Below are 22,146 nucleotides of genomic sequence, written 5' to 3'. Positions count from 1 at the left end.
ATTTCTGGACTAGAGCCGGTTCTCCCATCGTGCTTGCGAGCCCGCAACTCCGTCATCCACCCCCATGGACTTGGTTGGAGATGGGGCTATCCAGGATGATAGCGGCATCCAGAACGGAGATATTTCCCAACTGAGATAGATGTCTCCTGTCGCTTCGTTTTCATATGTATATCAGTAGTTTTATTATATTTATTTTTGTTTTCGTCTATTTGTCTTTGTAATTTTTCCTGCCCATTTATACTTTGCCGTGTCTGCTCATTCCAGTTCCCTTCTGTAAGACAGACTACGACTCATATATTAGATCAGAATAAATAAAGAAGCATTAGAATTGAAAACCAGCTAATCTCGGCGGATGGTGAGGATCATCAAACTGGTGATCCAAGCATAATCCAAAGTTCGACTTCTGAAACAGTAACCTCTACGGCGAGCCCGAAGGCTAATCCCAACACGGCTGGTATCTTCACGACTGGAGCATGTCTATCGACCGCCCAGACAAAAGGATCTACAGTCGATTACGATAATGATTTATCGGTTTTTATGATTGGAAATTGGACCATGAGATCAGTGCTCTCAGCAAACTGCCAACGCGTGATCGTGCGGCAACGATCAGCCGTTTATGGGGCATGGGATCGTTGTGACAGGTAGAATATTCTGTCTCCAGGATCCACTTGGATTGATCGGCTAGCGAGTCTGATGGCGGCAATACGTAACTTGGATGGGCCGTGTACCGTTTACAGTGCTGGTCTCCCGCATAGGAGAACCTAGGATTTGCCATGATTTCACCCCCAGAGTAAAATGATGATCGATGATTGAATCTCAATAACTCGACTGAGGCTGGAGTGTCCCTTGGATCTGCACTAGGACCAGACCTTCTGTAGCCGAGCCCCAAATACGCAACGGAGTACGGAGTACGTAAGCAGGGTGACCAAGGCTCTCAATGTCAGGCCTACGTGTGACTGCTTCAGAAGAAACAGGAATGTTTACAACAATTCCCTCGAAGATCTCTCTTCATGACATGGAGAGCACGACGTGGAGATTCCCAGCATACAGGAGGTTGATCAGAGCATATGGTCAAGTCGCGTTTTTGACGCAAAGCTAAGACCCCGTTGGAAGGTGAAATCGCAAGCTGGAACAATCCAATGAACGGCCCCAACTTAGCCGGGGTACGGTGGCCTCTGTAAGAGTGGGCCGGGAGGCGCACGTTTTTTTAGCTCTCGTCGAGCCTACCCAAAACAATACAAACTAATCGCACATCATCTGTCCATCCACCTGCGGACTAGCCATACAGAGTGTTTAACGCCGGGTACGAGACCACGTCGCCAATGTATGCATTATTGGACGAGAAAAAGCAAAAATGAATATTAATCTTACCACCACACCTCCTATCCAGGCTCCTGGTGCTCATTAATTAAGCTTTGGGATGGAGGTATCAGCTCCCTGGTGAGACAGAACCGAAACGAAAATACCATGAAATACTTACATTACTGCCCTGCTGCCTCGGAAAAAATGTTTTTAAACGTCCTTGGGTGATACCCATCTATTACCATTTAATACACAAACCCACTGTACCGGCTCAGTGTTTTATTTTATTTTATTCCTTATTTTCGCCTCCTAATACCGAAGTAAAACAAAATAATAAAAAAGAAAAAGATCAAGATTAAAGAAATGAAAATGAAAGCAGAATAATAACAAAGCCTTTTATTATCATCATCATAATTACCGTCATTATAATTAATGAACAGGTTCATGTTGGTGGTCTCCTGTCTCCTCATTCGGCTTCGTTCATATTGGGCTTTGTATTTTGACCTCCGCTCGTCCTGGCAGACGGAGTTACGGTGCATCATCGTCTCTACCCAGTACCAAGCTATAATTATATTTTGCCTTTGACTTTCTCCCCCACCTTACCCAGCAAATCTCTCCTCGTCTATAAAGTATAGACCCCATTCTATCCCCCTGGTCCCAGACACATCCCCACTCAAAGAGGAGACAATCTGGATTGGCCCTGAGCTTCAAGTAGTTCACTACTCGCTCAGCCTTCATATATGGTTCCACCGTAGCCATCTTCCCTCCTCTTCTTCACTCTCAGCTTCCCACCGCGCATACTATTGAGGACCTTACCATCATATCGGCCGCTTCATACCTTCGCGCAAACACCATGGATGTCGCAAGCCTTATCTCGTCTTCCGAATCGGATACAGTTCCAACCTTCAGGTCAAGATCGATTCAGAATTGCTCAACCAGCCATTACAAGCGCCTCTCCGAACAATATACAGGCTCTTACTTCTCTGCTGTACCAACACATACGACATCTTACTCCCGTACCCCTCAGCCACCACTGTCCCCTCCAGCCGAGGACCAGCCCAAATGCTCACTTCCTTCCATCTCGACTCTGCTTGAAAACGCAGACGGTGCCGCCGCACACGCAGCAAGTATGATCTCTCGCAGTTTCATACCTCATCGCAAAGCCTAGTATGACTGACCCGCAGATCACAGAACGCCAAAGAACCAGTCTATCAACGCACAGGGATTCGGATCCCCGGCCTCCATATGAGGCGATCACACCACACGCCATGCCACCAACGCCACCACTGCGTCCTGGTTCGGGCTTCCACAGTAATGGCCATTCTCCCTCGGCATCGTCTGTCTCTGCCGCCAGCACCAGTATTGTGATGAAGAACACCGAAACGTATCCTCAGGCGCCAGTTGGGCTTCCTAGTCCAACGGATCGATCCTCAATCTCGAGCCAAGGGTCCGTTCAGCATGCCGCCGGGGCTCCATATGCTTCGCCTGCTCCTAGCGTGTCATCCTTCTCTTCTCCCATCGAGCCCTCTACACCATCAACTACCGCTTACTACCAAAGAAACCCTGCGCCAAATACTTTCCAAAACACAGGCACCTTTCCTCCAACGTCTGCGGCATCTCTTCCCTCGCCGGGCCATCAACAGATGATTTCTCCCGTCACCCCCGCCTGGCAACATCACCACTACTTCCCCCCTTCCAGCTCCACGACTTACCAGCAGAACCATGATCGCTACATCTGCCGGACATGCCACAAGGCCTTCTCGCGACCCTCCAGTCTGCGCATCCACTCCCACAGCCACACTGGCGAAAAGCCTTTCCGCTGCACACATGCCGGCTGCGGCAAGGCCTTTAGTGTACGGAGCAATATGAAGCGTCACGAGCGTGGTTGCCATACGGGCCGCCCAGTTGCTACCGCCATGGTCCAATAAATTGCGGCTTCGCTTTCAACCAAAAAAATCCCCCTCAACTCCGTTGTCTCCTTGAGACAGCCATCATGACATATGTCATGGAGGAACTCCAAAAAGCAGAATGAAAAAAAGAGGAAAAACAGAAAAAAAAGCAAATCAACCCTTCTCGCCACCAACCCATACCAGCGACGATTCCGCTCTGCCTCTGCTCTTTCATGATACCCTCTTATGCGTGCGCATGTTTTGTTACCATTACTCTGTGTGGATAGGTGTCCGGGGATCGGCACGATCATGCAATTTCTCTTCTTCTGTGTATATTCTATTTTTATTTCTTTTTTCCAACTGATCTTCGTGATGATAAAGGCCAGGCGTCGCTGGGGTATTTGGGCTGGGAAGCATTGGGCATGCATAAAGGGCCCGGCGAACATGTCTCTTTGTTCGATTTATTGTTTTCCTTGAGTCATTTCCTTTGTGAGATATGTGACGTGACATGACCTCGAAGACAGATGACAAGTTTTATGTACATCTGACTAATTGGTACCTTGAAATCACCTCGGTATTCTAAGGTAGACTCCTCAGTATAGAAATAGACCAAAGGATGACTCTGGATTTTGGCTCGTCTATCTCGTGCATACGTCTGTAATTGAACTAAATAAGACGAGCTCTCATCTTGAGAGACAGACCGCAGCTTCTATGACCATTGAATATGTTTAAAAATATCTGTACAGCCAACTAACCTCCAACCCAACACTCCCTGGCCTCAGACCGTAACCTAAATACCCTCAAAATTGCCATAGATAAAAAAAAGGATTATTGCAACAGAAAAAGAAAGAGGTATCACAGAAAAATTACACAAAACACCCTTCAGCCGTAGACATCGACATCGCCGTTGCTCCTATGACCACCTCCCTCAATAGCCCTTCCTTTGCCTTTCTTCTTGGCATTCAAGGCCCTCATGCGCTTGATAGCTCCGCCAAAATCGAGCAGGTTGTAATCCTCAGGCATATGCTCACCACTGTAAATGCAGAGCACTCTCATTCCTGGTTTATAGACCAACCCGCTGAGAAGTTTGGGAGTGATGAGGAAGTATTGGCCGCCGCCTCCATTGCGCGCTGGAGCGCAAGCAATATCGACTAGACGTCCGTGAACCATACGTTCGTTCCGTGGGTCCATACCTTGGTTGATCTCATCGACGACACGGAAGGGAGAGGCCGACAGCGATTGGAGGGCCATCAGGTAGAAAATGGTGCTGACGGCTCTCTCACCACCCGACTGTCGATGGGAATCAAGTATGGATAGGTTCTCGTTCTCTCGAAATTTCACTTGGATCTGGATTGACCACTGGTCGAAATTGCTGCCTCCCGGCTCGCCATTGGGACCTTCCTCGTCCTCTGCCTTATCCAAGGTGACTTGACCAGCACACCCAATGCGAGCGAAGGAGTCCGAGAAAGCGTCGCTGATACTCTTCACAAGTTCCTCTAATTTGGGCTCCCATTTGCCACGAATCTCGTTGATGGCATGGTCATACTCCGCAAGTTGATTCTGAAACTCGGAGACTTTGTCTCGCAATTTCTCGATCTGCTTTTCGCGTTCCTCAAACTCCTTAATCACGTTCGCGTTGCCTCCCTGTACAAGTTCTAGATGTGCTCTTTCTGAGTCGATGTCCGCTTCAAGCTGTTCCAAAGTATGCTCAACCAGTGTCGGCATGAATTCACGCAAGTCCTCTTGCTCATTGACGAGCCGTATCGCCCTGTTTGCTTGATCGACCATTTTCCTCACAGCTTCAGATTGAGCTTTGACGTCTTCATGCGCCGCTTTCACCTCGGAACTCTTCTCGTCTAGCCTCGTCTTGTGCTGTTGACTGCGCTCTCTTAACGTCGTGCAATCCGAAAGGCCCTCAATAAGACGTATGCTAAGTTGGGTAACTTCCTCCTGTAGTCTGCGAAGGTTCTCAACAGCATCCTGCGCGTACTGTCAGTCTCTAAAACGCATGGTAATGATGAATTGAGAAACCGTCAAAGGTCCACCGTACCGCATATTCAAGATTTGCCTTGGCCTTCTCTATTGAGACTTGATCTTGGCGACCGCGAATTTCAAGAACTCTGACTCTCATCTCCCCAAACAGTCTCTCGATATCTTTCTTCTTCGCTTCCTGCTGACCTATTTTCGTGACGTAAGACGATAACGGTCGACAGACGAGAGAATAGGCAGATCGGACGACTTACGAATCTTTTCAGGAATAGCCCTATAGTTGATGAGTGCTGTCTGTTTCTCGGCTTTCTCCTTTTCAAGTGTAGCCTGGGTGGAAAGAGTCAGCGAAAGTAAAGAGTACCTAGGACGGCCGTTGACTTACCCTCTCGCGATCTAGTTCCTTTTTCTCTTCACCCATCCTGTGGAGGCGGCTCCGTTCTGATTCCATCTTTTCTTTTACTTGACTTACTTCATCTTTCAGGGCAAGAATTTCCCGCTCTACCTCTTGCTTCGCTAGAACATCCACTGCTTGCGACGTCCAGATCTGCGCCGGTCTAACCTGTCTCACACGGGTAGAAACCGCACCAGGGCCATATTCCCGTCTCCGGACAATCTGGTAGTTTTGCTTCCCAGCTACCCAGGAACTGATCGAACCAGTTTCCAATTTGGCGAATGTTTCGTCCGAGATTCCCTGTAAATTTATAGGGGTTTGATGCAACCGGTTTTCGCTACATAGAACGGCAAGCACAGGCTCGGGACCGCTGAGAAAGTCCTTCGCCCAACCGTCAAAATCCAACGACCTTAGCTCTTCGTCCGAGACGGGTGGACGAAAACTTCCTAGAGGCGTTGTTGAAGTCCTGATACTAATGTCATGAAGCCTCAAATCTGTGATCAGGGCTCTTTGCAGGGTCCGAAAGTCATTTCGAGTTTGCGTGGTGAAGGCAGTAAAATCCGTTCGTTGTAATAATGACTCAATCGCGTCAGCATATTTGGGGTCTTTGACCGAGCAGGTGACGACTGGCGGTCCGAAAACTTCCTTCTCAAACTTGTCCTGATTGTCTTGCAACCACTTGTAAGCTTGATACGAATCTCGTGACGCTTTACGGAGCTTGGCTTCTTGTTGCCCAGATTGGGAGGCGAGACTGTGCAGCTGTTGCTCTGCTCGTCTAATCTGATCGTTCTTCGACTTGAGCTCTTCAACAAGCGGCAGTCGAGCTTGCTGGATTTCAGTCGCTTTCCCCTCAAGCTCTCTGGTTGCCAGACGCTTTTCTTTCTGCGGAGACAGTCAGCCTACGTTCTGATCACACTCGAAGCGCACCCACAATCCTCTCATTATACCAGCCGATATCAAACTCGGCCGGTTGTTCATTGAGCTCGCGATTGAGCCTGTTGATTGTCTGCTGGATTTTGGTCGCTTCCTGCCTGTAACTCTGGCCACTCTTTTTCTCAGCCTCAATCTGGTTATTGAGATCCTTCAGCGTATCGTCAAATTGTTCAATTTTATTCACGATCTCCATGGCCTCGCGGTCTGCCTGTTCAAAGCAGCGCTTCTTGTACTTGACCACTTCATCCAGCTCCGAGCAATAGGTCTGCTTTGCATTGACCGCTCTCAGTGCAGGTTCTAGTTCAGCCTCCAAATCCTCGAGCTCTTTTCGGAGTCTTCTTTGCTCGATTTTCTTCCGATTCAACTCGTTGCGGGCCTCTCTGTATTGAATAACTGGACGGAGATGCTCTAACATCTCGATTTTCCTCTTGATCTGGGCCCGTTGCCGCATCCGCTCAACGTCTACTCGCTGCATCTCCTGTCTGTTTTCGAGATTTGCTAGCAAATCTTTGTCACTCTGGTTATCTAACTGCAACTTCTTTTGTTCAGCTCGAAGCTTCTTCAGACTCTCATGCCACTCGATCATCTCTGGTCCAGCAGCAGCCCTCTGCGTCGAATTAAGCAGTTCCACAGGGGTCAGCGCAGCAAACTCGCTCACTTTGTCTTGCGGCAAGAATTGACACAAGTTGTCGATCTGAATGGCGAATGACTGTGCGAACTTTTTAACCTGTGCGAGAGAAGCCTGCTTTCCGTTGATTGTAAACGAGCTCTTATTGCCTTCGCGTTTGATTGTTCGACCGATAACCGGATTCTTACGGAGCCCCGGCCCCTTAGCCAGTTCAATCTCAATGCTGGCCTCTCTGCAACCGTGTTTGACGAACTCGCCCGGATCTTTCGCTCGTCCTAAATGCTGTGGATCGGCGTAGAACCCGTCAGCAATGATGTTTTAGTGTCTCAAGATGAACATGCTCATACCTGCGGCCCCCATCCCAAGCCTAGACAAATTGCACAGACAAGGGTGCTTTTCCCAGTGCCATTCGGCCCAATCACCATGTTGAGTTTCGGCCCAGGGAAGAACTCGGCGGAAGTGTAGGTGACGAAGTCGGTGACTTTAATGCGTACAATAGCGCCGGGCTTGTATCCATCCTCATCCACCTCACCATTCGCTAAAGACATCGATTGCGAATTGGAGGATTGTGCTGGCCCGGGATCACCCTGCGTAAACTGAGGAGTGTTTTGCTCCGTGCCTTCATCACTGCCTTCGCTACCAGTTTCACCGTCATCTTCATCCTCGCCTGCGCCATCCTGGACAGGATCTAGCCGACGTCGCTTGCCTTTGATCGAATTTCTGGACACAGGCGTGGAGTCTCTTGATAAGTTGGTCGACGTTTCATCATCGTCTTCGCTCTCCGACCGCTGCCGACGACGGGGAACAGTGCTCGGGGACGGCATATTGACAGAGATGCGCGAGGCTCTGCGTCCATAGACGCATTTGGCGGAAGGTCGTTGTCTCTTTCAACTTTCTGATACAGATCGTTTTGGAGTTCCTGCGCGGATGACGCGACGCGACTCCCGATGGGGGCTAATCAATCTATTCCCCCATTTGTCAGGCGGTATAGAGAGGCAGTTCTACAAATGTTCCCTCATTGCAGATCACTGCATCAACATCTTACTGTGTTAGAGATCATCACGAATGGAACGAGAATAACCGTCATCATGCCTGCTCCTAAAAATGTACCAAAGCTTGTCTTGGCTGCTGCCGTCACGTCAATCACCATCGCAGGAACCCTTTACGGCGCTAGCGTTAAGACCGAACAAGAGGTTACTCAGGTATGATCGCTCAACCCATGGCAAAAGCGCATGTCGATCTGACAGACTTGTTCTGCGTGGAATAGACAGTTCAAAAATCTCGAGAAGCTACAATCGACGAACGAATCACGGCACTACGGGCCATGCGACAGAACCTGACGTCTAAGAAGGAACTTGTCGAGAGACAGATCAACGATCTTGAGAAAAGAATCCAAGAGAGGGCACAGAAGGGCATCGGCGAGAAAAAGGAGACACCCCATAATGGACGATGATATGCAGTCTTTGTGACCAATTTCGAGGACTAAATGACCGCGGTCTTCCTTTCTTGGTTGCTATCGGTCTACGAGCATATCGCTGCCTCAGCTGCTGCTCGGGCTCAATCGCAGCCGCCGATAGCCGGTCAATCAGGCTATGCAATGGGCTACTGGAAAAGCTTCACAGCAGTATCTCGGCTGTGCCAAAACCGGCTTTAGCTAAACGTGGGCGCCGTCCGGTCTGTGCCATAGCTTTTACTAAGAAGACGTAAAGAGGCTGCTCGATAACGGAGTCGCTTAGAGTCGGGACTGAGTACTTCAGCAGGCACAAGCTAGTCTCATGAGCTATACCTTTGGACGTCTTCCAACCCCGCTGACGAGAAGATTCAGTGATAGAGCCTATGATCCACGCTCTCCAATAGGGGAGCCAGTGTGGATGGGAATTCTATATGAGATGTGGCAAGATCAAGAGCATATCATTTGAAACCTGGAGCTATGAAATGGGGTATATCAGGGGTATGGAGTCAAAGCCAATCTATACATAACACCAAATATCACCAAATATCGTTTATCAAAGAGTGACATCCTGGAATCCATGGAAACAGCACAATAATCATCAGAAATATGCTCTCAGTTCATCGATCGGGGAGCGGATCAATCGTCCAGGATACCTTGCGCAAGCGCCGCCAGACTGGCTTCATATCTTGCTGGGTTGTGATCGCTAAACATTCCGGACCCAAATCTCAACTCTCCAAAAAGAGACTCGACATCTCGAATAAACTTCAACTGTACCCTCGTTGCAGGCCGACCAAGCATCGGGTAGCCGTCCCCGCCAAAGTCAGACGTAAAAGCATTGCGTTGAAGAACACGCATGGTCTCTACCACAAAGACCTCTCCAGGAGGCAGCAGCTTGGGGGCACACATCTCTTCTCGAAGCGCCTTCAATGTTTTCCACGCCCAGGCATCTTCTCCAAGGCCATCGCCAGCGTGCAGAAGCATGGGCGCTTCATTGACGTAAAATTTGTTAACAATGCTCTGCCTTAGACCTTCCCAAACTCGGTATCGCACATGCGACTTAGTCCCAGAAGTGTCACTCTTGAACGCGACAGATACAGCGTGCATATCGTGCAAGATGCCTAAAGAAAGACTTGGTACCACATCTTGGCCGTTGACGATCGTCGTTATTAAGCCACGAGTTGCACGGCGTAGGAATGGGGACATAGCAGACGGGGGACCGTACGCATAGACATGGATTGGACGTCCAGTTGGGAGATAGAAGGGAAGGCGGCTCTCTTCGTCTTCATCGTCATTGTTCCCCTGGAGCATCCGCCGTGCGGCAGACTGAGGCGTAGCGGTTACGAACGAGGTTCCAAATTGCTCGCTGTTGGGGACCGATATCATAGTGGCTAGAAGTGCGGCAACGCCACCCCCCAAGGAATGGCCGCATAACACTACGCCGTAGTCTGGGAACTCTTCAAGAGCGGCCCTGATGGTGATCATAACTCTTCCGCCACCTCCCATTAGAAGGCGCTTTGCCGAGGCATGCATGCCCTTGTGAACTTTCCAGCTTCTCCCTTGCCATACGAGGTCATCATAGTCGCAAGTCATATCGGTGAGAACGTCCTCAAACCCCCATGTGCCTCTGAGAGTCAGAACAACGGCTTTTGAAGCATGGTCCAGGCATACATAATGAACCAAAGGGAAACCGCTGTCAGTCTCCCCGGCAGCATTGGTTCCTCCCGCCGGATCAACGAACGACGACAAGAGGATTGTCGACGCTGGTAGTCCCGTGTGGATCGAAAAATCAGAGTGTTCCTGGCTGTCGGATTCCAGGTGAGGAATAGCCCGGGTTGGCCTCGTCACACCCATCACTTTCAAAGCGTTCGATCCATATGAGGCCGAGGAGAATCGGCAAAAGCGTCTGATGTTCTGTACAAAATGTTGCTCTGGGAATATACCGGGAATTATGCCGTCACGGGTTAGCGATCTAATAGTGTCTATATCGTCGTATGCGCTCTTTCGTGCACGATGAGCAAGTATGAGTGACGTTTCCGAGCCCGCTGTTGCTAAGGAGTATATACTTGGCGCGAACGAGGTAGTCCTCTGCTGCCAACCCGCCGAGGTTGGGCGGCCATCTGCACCCAGGGACAAAGCCATGTCTGTCTCGGATCGCGTCAATGACAAGGAGCTGCTACTGCGCACATGGGTTCTTGTAGCGGCTGGTGAGTTTGCTCGTGTACCTGGGGATCGGAGGGAGTATGAGTCTGACTGGGTGATGAAAGTCTCCTGGTTCAATTCATGGACGGTGAAATAATCAGGCTGAGCATCTCTTTGGGGCCTGTTCGGCGTTTGTACTCGACGTGTCTGACTGGGAGAAGTTCGCAGCCGTGGGTCATGTAAGGGTGATCTCGGCACGCCTCTGTTCGCGACCGGCAACAATGTTCTGTTCGTGTGAGATCCAGTCGTCTTGGTTGCACTTTCCGCGACAGCTGACGCTGTCGTCATGTTATGGTGGGCTGATCTCTTGTCGGCAAGGAGCCCTTTCTGCATCTTGTTACGCTGGGTCGCATTTTTCGAGACCTTCGGAGCCTTATCGAGAGAGGATCGTTGTGCTGTTCGTTTGCCAGCCTCGTCTCCCTCTACATTAGCTGGTTTTACCTTCTGCGCTAATCTTGTTAGCGACCCTTTCCCGAAGGCCCCTTTAGATCCTGTGCTTGGTTCGTTCACAGGCCCACTGCTGGAAACTTCACGAGACTTTTTCGCACCGCCCAACCTGCCATCCCGTGCTGCTCCTATCGAAGAGAAGCGTTCTGAACTCGATTCCGGTGCGATGCGACTAGGAGGCTTGTCATATTCAAGACTCTCTATATGTCCCGTCGTTGAAGGCTGCTCATCGGACAGCCCTCTGCTGTCGCTGATGCGCGCCAGGGAATCATCATTTTTGTTATCCGTTCGCGTCTTTGTATCAAGCAAGGTAGATAGTAACACAGGGAGACTTTTCGTAGCTGACGGAATCTCGAGTCCTCGCGAACCGGAGTTCTCAGGCCTGTGAGACGGCCTGACATCCGCATTTTGTGTCTTATTGAAAGCAGTCCTGAAGACAACCGTGTGCTTGGGTAGCTGGTTCATAGTAGAAAGAAGACCACTGTTTTCATCTGGTCTGTCGTTGTGAAACCTTTCCTCAATCATCATCATGCCGGGAGGAGCAGCAATCTCAGCATTGTCATCATCATAGATATCGACTGTTATGGTCCGCGTGGTGACCACATCGGATCTGATTGACGCACGACAACCACGCGGAAGCTGCCTCATTATGTGTAGGCGAATATCTTCGTCAGAGACTTGTTGATCGCTAGGTGGAAGTAACATTTCGGGCACCTCAGCATGTTCGACCACACTCGACGGCCGCTGCACAGCATCGAAACGGTCCTCCTCATTACCGGGCGATATGAAAGATGATCGTCTAGTCGTAGACCCTAACGCACTCCGAGAATATTCAGCAGGCTCGATTGGATGAGTGCCAATGACGTCGGCCCTTGCGCCACTGTCTAAGATCACAACATCCCAAACAGTCTCATAGCCGCCGTTGAGGCGCATATGCCTCTCGGTGCTTTTTCGCCCCCATCTTTGAAGCATCGCAAAGCCGACGGTACCGACGAGAAGGTCGCCGACACCGATATTGTCCGTACCGATTTCTGCATTGGGACTTCTGAACTCCCGTCGAATAAGCGTTATGATAGCTGCAATAGCTCTTGACGATTCGGTCGAGCCGAGTATTGCGTCAAGTGTAGACAAAAGGGCCTGAGACACATGTGTAGCGGAGGAGAGCGTTGTCGATGAGAAATGAAATGTTGCGGCGGCAAAGAACGAGGCGGAGGTGACCGTTGTGTGCAGGGCGGCCAACTGGATCCTATATCAGTTTGAAGGACGGGTAGAAAAGAACAGGCATAACTCAGCATACACTTCGTTCGAGTAACGACTCAGCCTCCACTTTCCCACGCTCTCCACTGCTTCGAAGAGCAACATCTCGCCCGGCTCTCGTAAGAATCCCCTCAATGACTGCTCTACTGAGTTCCAATCCGGTCAGTGTCGTGACTCGCGCTCCTTCAATAGCAATGCCGCCGAAAAAACTCCCCAATTTCAGAGACAACGAGGTCGATTGAGTCAAGATTGACAAAGCAGATGCAACTGGTCGTGGAAGTAGAGTAGCCCCTGAAGTAGTTGACACATGACTTGCGCCGTCACGATCCAGAGCCTCCTCGATATCGCCTTCGGCTTCAACCCGCTTGCCAAAAAATGATCCAAAACCGAGCAGACGCGACATCCCGAGCCATATGGTAGGAACAGGGGTCTAATGTGCATTCATTTATTGTAAATGCGGGTCGAGATCATGTCAGCTTCGCGACGTAATGCGACAATCAATCAGGGCTGACACGAGCCATGGGCGCATGTTGCCAAGTCGGTAGATACCCAGAAGTTGCGTCAGAATTCAAAAGAGCCTGTTCCTGGAGACAAATCGCCCAACGTGTAGGTCGGTGGCAAGCCACGAGTCACCGGCCAGATAATCTTGCATTTGGAGGTTGATTCGTTGAGATGCGCCGGCGGGTGACATGTGATTCCGTCCCTTTTTCCCAACAAGAGAGCGGGTCGGAGGTGTTGCTTGACCTGGCCATCTACTACTCAAAATTCAGGTACGGACAGTTCCATCATTACAGTTTACCCCTATTTGATTTGATTGTGTAGGTGATGATGTTTGTACGGAATCATTCCGCTCTAACAGTAGGACCGAGATGAGAGTGTTCGGTGGGTGCAAAGTCTCGAACGATATCTTCCCGACATCACATCATTGCCTTCAGGTCCCCGGAATACTGAATTTTCCTAACTTTATCCCGGTTGCACTCGGAAATTCCGCAGATACCGGCCAGCCCCATGCTTTGCCAGAGGTCAGCGAGAACGGCTCTGATCACTTGCTTTGCTCCTTGCTTCCCGTCCACAGCAAGCCCGTAGATTACCGGACGGCTTACTAGAACTGCCTTGGCCCCTAGACAGAGTGCTTTGATAATGTCTGCGCCAGTCCGAATGCCGGAATCAAACAGAACGGTCATCTTGTCACCTACGGCGTCCGCAATTTCAGGGAGCACGTCCAATGAGCCGATAGCGCCATCGACTTGCCGTCCTGTGTATTGTCAGACAAAATAAAGTGAGACTGTCAGGTCTTCGCTTCTTCTTTTCGAATGGACCAACTCACCTCCATGGTTGGAAACAATGATACCATCGCAACCAGCTTTCAGGGCAAGCTTTGCGTCTTCCGCATGTTGAATGCCTTTGAGGACAATTGGGCCGTCCCAATTCTTCCTCAGGAAAGCAATTTTTCCCCAGGTGTGAGGTTTGCCCGAGAAAACGTCCCCGATCCACGCCCGGGATGCCCCGACGATGTCCTCTTCGACCTTGGAGCCCGATTCCTTCTCGAATTTCGCGCGAAAGACTGGATCACTGAAGCCGATCTGATTGCCGACTCCTTTAATGAAAGGTACATAGGCGTTGTCTAGATCCGCAGGTCTCCATGCAAGGGACCAAGTGTCTAGTGTGACCACAAGAACAGAGAATCCGTTCTCTTTCGCACGCTTTAGCAATGACAACGTCACGTCGTCATCCTGAGGCCAGTAGAGCTGGTACCATCTTTTCCCATCTCCGTTCGCCTTGGCAACTTCTTCAATAGTGCTGCTACTGGCTGTACTGAGGATGTATGGTACACCGACCTCAGCACATACTTCAGCAAGTCCCGTCTCCTTGTCCTCATGGAAGAGACACTGAACCCCCACTGGGGCCATGAGGATGGGGGTGGGATACTCCTGACCAAAGAGATTTACAGTTAAATCCTGGTTAGCCACCTAGAAAGGGTATCATCAGCTACCGGCAGATGAATACACAGTGGCTACTGCATTAAAACGAACCGGCTTCATCATCCTCGGTACTCTACAAGTGACCATTGTCTCTGCGCATTAGTCCAAATCCGTTTACGCTGTACATGTTCGGAAGTAATAGATGCATAAGCTTACAGCTTCCATTGACGGAATGCCAGCCGATTGGCATCCATGGTTGCTTTTTCGCCCGCTCCACCAGCGACATAGTTGAATGATCGCACTCCTAACGCCTTGCGCGCCTGTTCTTCAAGCAGGCGAGGGTCGGTGGTAACATTGGGCTTGAGGCCCATCATAGCTCCACGGCCATAGATCTCCGTCTGAAACTCTCCGTAGTTTTCAGGCATTTTGGGCGCGATTAATATCCGGGAACACTTTGAGATGACTATAGGAAAGAGGAACGAACAGCAGTCATTGAAAAACACTTAGGCTGCTTACTATCAAGCTTCTATATGACATGATGTCAAGTCATCGCTTAGTTAACCCCACTTAAGCGTAATTATGCCTCGGCTTGGATATGCTGAGAGCGTCTGCCTGAAGCATCATTCTCTCTTTACCGTCCCATGGCTCTGGTTCTTGGTTGAAAGCTAAGCTTGAAAATAAGCATCTTACATGCGACTTCCTCTATTGACAGGAAAAAATGATATATCTATGTCCAAGGATGATATCTTAGAGGATCAATACATCGATGGTCAGCTTAGTCCACAACACTATCTTCCCCACTTCTGCAGAACCTTGATTTCTGATACTGTGATCAAAGGGCCATTGTGCGAAGATCATACCATAGCAGATGAGAGCATTGATTAACTGAAGATTTTTAAGACCGTCACCAACTCACCATTAAACTATTGTTGGCATTCACTCTCACAGCGGCATTGATGGTAGTGGGTGACTCGGTGAGACACAAGGGGCGCACTGATCTTGTTTCCTCACGGATCTCCCAACGTAGATCTCTGAAGATCACAGGGATGATCTCATATTGCAATCACCCAGAATGAATTTCGTTCAATTGATAGTAGCAAGATACGTGCTTCTTATTGTTAAGAAAGGAAAGCTGCATTGTTGATCCACACTTTACCTAAAATTTCTAGCCATGGTAAGGGTAGACTCAAGGTAGGTAATAATATAAGCAAACTCTAAAGTCACTGATAGATAAGCATCGTGAACCCCAATCAGTCTGGAATCTTGGCATTTGGCTACTGTGACACAAGTTCGTCAACTTTTTTCGCGTTTTCTTCTGCCCTGGATTTCTTGCTCACGCTCTAAATTCCGCTTTTGGAACCTTTATATATTGATTATGTGAACAATAGTCTGGCGATATCCGTTGTCTTACATTCAGAGGCGTCAATCTCGTTGATCGCCCGATGAGCCAGTAACAGAGACCAGCTTTTCCTACAGGGAGGGTAATCCTCCGTATATAATACAGGGCATAGATTCCCTATATTTGGAAATCGGCACCCTATAAGTGACCCGCGCAATGGAGCATGAGCAGGAATCAAAGGCGGACGTGGAGTCACCGCCGGCCAGGATCAATGAGAGCGTGTCGGAGGACTCGACGCTCGATGAGAAGAGGGAAAGGCTTCTGATTCGCAAAATCGACTATTACATTCTGCCCTTGGTTGTTCTTCTCTATCTGTTTAGCTTTCTTGACAGAGGTATGCTTTGGTTCTCGCCATGTCTATCTCACCAGTGCACTGATTCTTGGGCCAGTCAACATCGGGAATGCTCGACTGTATGGTTTGGAAGAGGACCTGGGCCTGGTGGGAAATCAATACCAGGTTGCGGTGTCTATTCTCTTCGTTACATATTGTGTATGATTTGATCCTTACCACAGCAGTGATATATCCGCCAGCGGCTAATTGTGTGGTTTGATAGTTGTTTGAGGTACCGTCTAATCTGGTCATCAAGAAGCTGAGGCCGTCGCGCTATCTCGCGTCCATTGCCGTTATTTGGGGTGTGATTGCGACGCTGACCGGCATCGTTCAAAGCTACGGCGGTTTGATTGCTTGTCGACTTCTTCTAGGTTAGTGTAGAACCCTGGACGTACAAAGCTGCCTTAATGCTAAGCTGATTTTTGTAGGTGTGGTGGAAGCTGGGCTCTTTCCTGGTCTTATGACATATCTGACGCTCTTCTATTCAAAGAGAGAACTGGCTCTGAGGACGGGGTATCTCTTCAGCAGCGCAGCCATCGCGGGAGCCTTTGGCGGGCTTCTAGCGTACGGCATCGGTTATATGGATGGCATTAGTGGGCTGAGGGGCTGGCGATGGATTATGATACTTGAAGGTATCCCAACTGTCATCCTTGGCATCGCAACTTGGTTCGTTCTCGCGGACGAACCCGACACAGCCTATTATCTCAACGAAGAGGAAAGAGCGCTTATTGTCCGCTGCCGCAGTCGCTATGTCGGACAAACAATGTCGGCGCAGAAGTTTCACTGGGCAGATGTCAAAGAAGGCTTCCTGGATTGGAAGATCTACGCTTTCAGCATCGGCCAATTTGGCGTCGATACTATGCTTTACGGCTACAGCACGTTCCTACCGACGATCATCAAAGGGATGGGGTCATGGTCGATTCCGGAAGTTCAGGCACTTACCATTCCCTGCTATGCGTTGGGTGCACTGGCATACCTCGCCATTGCGTGGCTCAGTGATCGACTCCAGCGTCGCGCATTGTTCATCTGCATTTTCAGCGTCATCTCTATGGTCGGCTATGGGATTCTTATCTCCGATGTCTCTTCCGGCGCGCACTACCTTGGAGCGCTGCTCATTGCCCTGGGATTATATGTGACAGTTGGTCTACCGCTCGCATGGCTACCAACTACCCTTCCGCGTTACGGAAAGAGGACGCTGGCGACAGGTATGCAGCTTACTTTTGGCAATGTCAGCGGGGTGATGTCGCCCTTCCTGTACAAATCAACAGAGGCCCCTCGTTATGTGCGCGGCAATGCCGTGACCCTATCACTGGTCGGATTCGCGGGCATCGTATGGGTTGTAATGTGGGTGTATTATCATCATGAGAATCACCGCAGAGCCAATGGCCTTGAGGACGAGAAGATTGCAGGCATGGCAGAGGAGGAAATTCAGGAGCTGGGTGATAATAGCCCTCGGTTCCGCTACACAACATGAGGTTTTGAATGAGTATCTTATACAATTTAGACAGGATAGACATCAGGCATCTCATTCCAGCAGCGTTTTCACTCAACGATATTATTTCACGCTTTGGCTGTAACTGCTTTCCAATGTAGCCTCAGAGATCCATATCGACTTGTTACCTAAACAGTATGATGGGGATTATTTTCCGGTCCTTTGTTCGAGCAATGTCTGACACCTCTGCGATCTATATTTGAGTCTTGTGGTCCACCACATTTGGGGTGATTTTTCTTGGCAAGTCAATGTTCGTGCGACTTCTATGACCTTTCCCTTTGCTATAAGCTTTCATCCTTTCAAGTGTTTTTATCTAGCTTCTGATGCCCTAAATCTCCCCCCAAATCACTTGCCAAATAATATGTTTGATGTTCGTCCATTGTGGACGATCATTTTCTCCTTTGTAGCTGCCATTGCGAGCGTCCTCTATTACAGCCACGGTTCACTACTTATCTGTCCGAGGAACCAGTTGTTTATTTCCCAGTCACCATACCACCCGAGCTGGAATACTTGGATCCATCCATCTACTTCCGGCGGCTCAAAGAACTCACATAAAGACTGGAGCCTTTTCTATCATCTCGGTGGATATGGACCCTGGGTTGAGAAACTCGACGGACATGCCGAGCCGCAAAGCATCAATCCTCCAGAGGGATATGCTGTAAATCAGGTCCATATGGTATAGTCTCTTCCGTATTTTGCTCCTCTGCATAGTTCTTGCTCCAAATTCTAATCGATGCGCAGATGTCACGCCACGCAGAGCGATATCCGACAAAAAAAGCCGGAGCTCGTATGTCACACTCGTCAATGATACTGATGTCCTCGAGAAGACGTCAATGTAAGCTATGATGAATCTAACATCGATGACCGCAGGTCATCTCTCACTTATCAACAGAATCAGAGACGCGAATGTCGTTCTGAACGGCTCATTATCGTTCCTCAACAACTGGACCTACTTTACCGACGAGCCATGGAAGGATTTTGACCAACTGACCAGAACCGGCCCGTATGCCGGCACCCTGCAAGCGTTCATGACTGGCGTTCGCTTCCTAACACGGTATGAGCATCTCCTACGGCCTGGCCGGAGGACGCGGATCTGGGCAAGCGACTCACAGCGCGTCATTGACACAGCCGCGTATTTTGCGTCTGGTCTTTTTGGTCTGGACTGGGAGAAGACTGGTAAAGCTGTTCTGGAAGTTATCCCCGAGACATTTGACCGACAGGCGGATACCCTCACGCCGGGGGATACATGCCTAAGGTATATTGAAGACTCCGAGAACGGTCATGACAACGGCTACACTATGCTGGCGCGGTTCCAGAATACGTATATTCCTGATATAGCAGCGCGACTCACCCTCGAGGAACAGAACGAGCAAATCGGACCGTTGACTAATCTGGAGGTCTGGAGCATGCAAGAGATGTGCGGATTTGAGACTCTTGTACGAGGATCGAGTCCCTGGTGCAGCGTATTCACCCATAAGGAGTGGGAATATTTTGCGTACGCGCGCGACGTGATTCATTACTATCGTGCGGGTCCGGGCAACCCATATGCTGGTGCGATGGGTTGGCTCTGGCTCAATGCCACGACAGCCTTACTGCGTGCTGGTCCCGAGGCCGGCACCATGTTTTTCAGCTTGTCAGTAGCAATGATGGTGTTGAATCGAGCTGTGTTTTTCCAGGCGCCAAAATTCTCAATTTAGGAGTCACTGTACTAACTTTTGTCTGTAGTGTTCATGACGGCGACATAGCGCCTTTCCTCACTGCTCTGGAAATTTTACATGACTCAAAATACGACCCTTACTTGCCAGTCACACATGTTGCCGAGGACCGTACCTGGCGCACTTCATCGGTGATGCCTATGGGAGGCAGAATTGTCATCGAACGAATGGCATGCCCATCATCACTCAAGAATGATCGGGATTCTCCTGGTGAGATATTCATACGAGTCATCGTCAATGACAAACCTATGCCTTTACCATACTGCAAGTCAGGACCAGGATTTTCTTGCCCATTAGAGGAACTCGTCGATTACGTACAGCAGCGAAGACGGGAAGTAGGTGACTTTGGAGGCGTATGTGGATTAGAAGGCGATGTTGGACACATTACGTTCTTGAGGCAAGACTAGAGCATTTATAGAGAGTCATGTTGCAACCTCAATACTTGACCTGCCTCGTTGTTATGTAGATCGGTCGGAGCCTTGCAAGTGTGCGGCATGTACATGGACTCTTTTACAAGATGGTCATCTATATTTGGCTCGAGTCGTATCCATCCAACAGTTTCCTATGAAGCTCCAACAGAGGTTTATTAGTATATTGACGACCTTAAATTGGGTGGTGAATAGTAAGAGGTAAACCTTTCATATTTTATAGATGTACTTGGAGCTAATCACGTGACCGTATCCGGGCTAACGCACTGTTTATTGCAAGAACCAAATATTTGATAAAGCTCCATCCATCTCAACGAAATCTGCTTGTGTTGCTACAGACAACGTACAAAATCCAGCCAGAGACAGGGCTTTCCTTTACTTGGTCCCTTATCATTCTTAAACTCCGGGATTGCCACCCTTAGATCAACGTATTTCTTTGTTCAGCATCAGAGCTTTGCGCCGCCGCCGCCCTTCGCCATGGAGTACCATTTTGTGCCTCCGGAGGAGCGCGCTAAAGATGACAAGGGGAATCTTTTGCCCTGGGGCTATGTGTACAAAGAGTGGGTTTATCATTTACTAAACCTATTATTTTCTCATAGTCTGGAATTTTGGCCTCTGGGTTGAGTAACTAACATGAGCTCTGATTCTAATAGTGAAGCCCGCAACCCACGACGACCACCTGAAGAAAGCGGCCCCTTTGGCAAGAGAAGAAATGCTCGCTACGAGCAAGCTCGTTCGCGTACACGTACTGGAACACCAGCCAAGCGCGAGAATCCCAATGTAGCAGAGTTCGGGCGGCTGTTTGCCCAGCAACAAGAGGAGGAGAAGAGTCGCAATACCCTGCCCAAGTCTTCGTCGTCCTCCAGCCTTGACAACCCACGAAAACAGACAGAGAAGATTGCGACCGAGTGCATACTTTACGGTTACAGGAGCAAGGATGGAGAGTGGAAGGTCATCGATAAGTACGAGAAGATCTCTCGAGGCTTGATCTGTGAGGACTACCCTCGTAGCGATCCCAACTCGGCGAGTGGCTTCGCACAACTACTCAGTGGTGGCGACGTGATCATCCGCCCCAATCTGTCTGCGGATGCGAACCGCAAATCGAAACGCTACGCTGGAGGTTTCCACTGGATCAAGGTGACGTTTGACTCGACGATCGCTGCGGATCGCGCATGCTTCTACTCTCCCCAGGAGATCGATGGGCATCTGGTCTTCTGTGAACTGTATCATGGCTCGGGACCTGCAGAGGATGCGCCGATTCCTGTAGACTCATCAAAAGCTGCCCAGTTCAAGTCGAAAGCACCGCGCACCTTGACCACCTCGCATTCTACGACATTTCTCCAGCCGCAGGATAAAGATCGTGCAGCCACGTTACCGCGATCATTTGCCATGAACAACCTATCAGGCGTAACAGAATCACAAGAAGAAGAGGAATCACAAATATCGACAAGCACTGCAAGCTCTGCCACCGCCACGGGTGTCGAGCAACCGTCTGGCCTTCAGCAACGCAATGTCTCCAAGGAACCAAAACCAGAGTCTGAGTTCATGACACACATCCCCACAGTTCGTCGAACCAAATTACGCCCCATTGCAGAAGCACTTCCGCCGCAGCCAACCGTGACAGAGCGTGTGCTACGGTCGATTCCTATCCTCAGTTGGTTTACTGGTGATATCGTCGGAGATGGACCTCAGTTACGTGAAGATGGAACCTTTGATTATGATAAGTCGAACGCTTATTGGCGCTTCTGGTACATGGTGGACATGATTCTGGGGACGGACATCTGTGGACTAAAGGAGGAATCGTGATGTCCTTCGCCATTATTTGCTGCCGCCGCCATCAACATCATTCATCACACCTCCGAGTCCGAAGCCGATATCCCTGCGACAGAGTGGCTCGACTCCAAAGCAACCCAAATATATCCTCATACAGCTCCTCTTCTCTGACGACTTGAACGAGATTCAAGAACGGGGATGTCATGTCTATCCTCGGATACCCTGCCTATGTATGATAACACTTTTCTATTCCTTACCAGTCTTCATTTGCGTCGTACCAACCCACCACTTGTCACCTCATCTCGTATCCGTGTTTATCTTCATGATGCATTGGTAATATGGAGAGAGTTGAGATAGCTTTGTATTTGCATTATTGGCGTGAAATACTTGAGGTTAGCTGTTAGAGATGAATAGAACATCTCTCAATCGACATCACCAAATTACACTACAGATACGAATCGAACTACACTTTACCAACATGCAACAGCCGCACCCCATCTTGAAACCGTCGCCTTTATGGTAGTGATCTGGCGGTTGACGCTGACATCTCTCTGAATTAGGATACGAGCTCCATTTGTGTTCAGAGTCGGTAGCCAAC

General features: G+C 49.5%; 6 protein-coding genes across 6 annotated transcripts; 3 read left to right on the top strand and 3 right to left on the bottom strand.

Annotated features, from left to right (window-relative positions):
• Positions 1-2,155: 2,155 nt before the first annotated feature.
• On the top strand, positions 2,156-3,230 carry ALT_1106 (uncharacterized protein; the record flags this gene model as incomplete). The annotated part of the gene is made up of 2 exons (XM_033562202.2): positions 2,156-2,429; positions 2,494-3,230. 2 exons carry the CDS (start codon positions 2,156-2,158, stop codon positions 3,228-3,230), a joined length of 1,011 nt encoding a protein of 336 aa, XP_033418093.1.
• Positions 3,231-4,073: 843 nt separating this feature from the next.
• On the bottom strand, positions 4,074-7,956 carry ALT_1105 (DNA repair ATPase SMC5; the record flags this gene model as incomplete). The annotated part of the gene is made up of 6 exons (XM_033562201.2): positions 4,074-5,171; positions 5,242-5,369; positions 5,435-5,507; positions 5,563-6,453; positions 6,503-7,414; positions 7,480-7,956. The coding sequence occupies 6 exons, from the start codon at positions 7,954-7,956 to the stop codon at positions 4,074-4,076; spliced, it is 3,579 nt and encodes a 1,192-aa protein (XP_033418092.2).
• Positions 7,957-8,220: 264 nt separating this feature from the next.
• On the top strand, positions 8,221-8,585 carry ALT_1104 (uncharacterized protein; the record flags this gene model as incomplete). Its single annotated transcript, XM_033562200.1, has 2 exons — positions 8,221-8,334; positions 8,400-8,585. The coding sequence occupies 2 exons, from the start codon at positions 8,221-8,223 to the stop codon at positions 8,583-8,585; spliced, it is 300 nt and encodes a 99-aa protein (XP_033418091.1).
• A 636-nt stretch (positions 8,586-9,221) lies between these two features.
• On the bottom strand, positions 9,222-12,891 carry ALT_1103 (lipase family protein; the record flags this gene model as incomplete). Its single annotated transcript, XM_033562199.2, has 2 exons — positions 9,222-12,470; positions 12,529-12,891. 2 exons carry the CDS (start codon positions 12,889-12,891, stop codon positions 9,222-9,224), a joined length of 3,612 nt encoding a protein of 1,203 aa, XP_033418090.2.
• Positions 12,892-13,405: 514 nt separating this feature from the next.
• Positions 13,406-14,835, bottom strand: ALT_1102 (lactate 2-monooxygenase; the record flags this gene model as incomplete). The annotated part of the gene is made up of 4 exons (XM_033562198.1): positions 13,406-13,743; positions 13,816-14,458; positions 14,522-14,543; positions 14,627-14,835. 4 exons carry the CDS (start codon positions 14,833-14,835, stop codon positions 13,406-13,408), a joined length of 1,212 nt encoding a protein of 403 aa, XP_033418089.1.
• A 1,130-nt stretch (positions 14,836-15,965) lies between these two features.
• Positions 15,966-21,581, top strand: ALT_1101 (putative transporter C1002.16c; the record flags this gene model as incomplete). The annotated part of the gene is made up of 9 exons (XM_033562197.2): positions 15,966-16,143; positions 16,199-16,299; positions 16,364-16,511; positions 16,569-17,579; positions 18,374-18,467; positions 18,525-19,265; positions 19,358-19,700; positions 20,220-20,335; positions 20,429-21,581. The coding sequence occupies 9 exons, from the start codon at positions 15,966-15,968 to the stop codon at positions 21,579-21,581; spliced, it is 3,885 nt and encodes a 1,294-aa protein (XP_033418088.2).
• Between the last annotated feature and the right edge of the window lie 565 nt (positions 21,582-22,146).

This window comes from Aspergillus lentulus, assembly GCF_001445615.1.
Source record: "Aspergillus lentulus DNA, contig: Alt01, strain: IFM 54703, whole genome shotgun sequence".
Classification (NCBI taxonomy): domain Eukaryota; kingdom Fungi; phylum Ascomycota; class Eurotiomycetes; order Eurotiales; family Aspergillaceae; genus Aspergillus; species Aspergillus lentulus.
The sequence above is the reverse complement of the archived record's forward strand: the minus strand, read 5'-3'. Positions and strand labels throughout refer to the sequence as shown.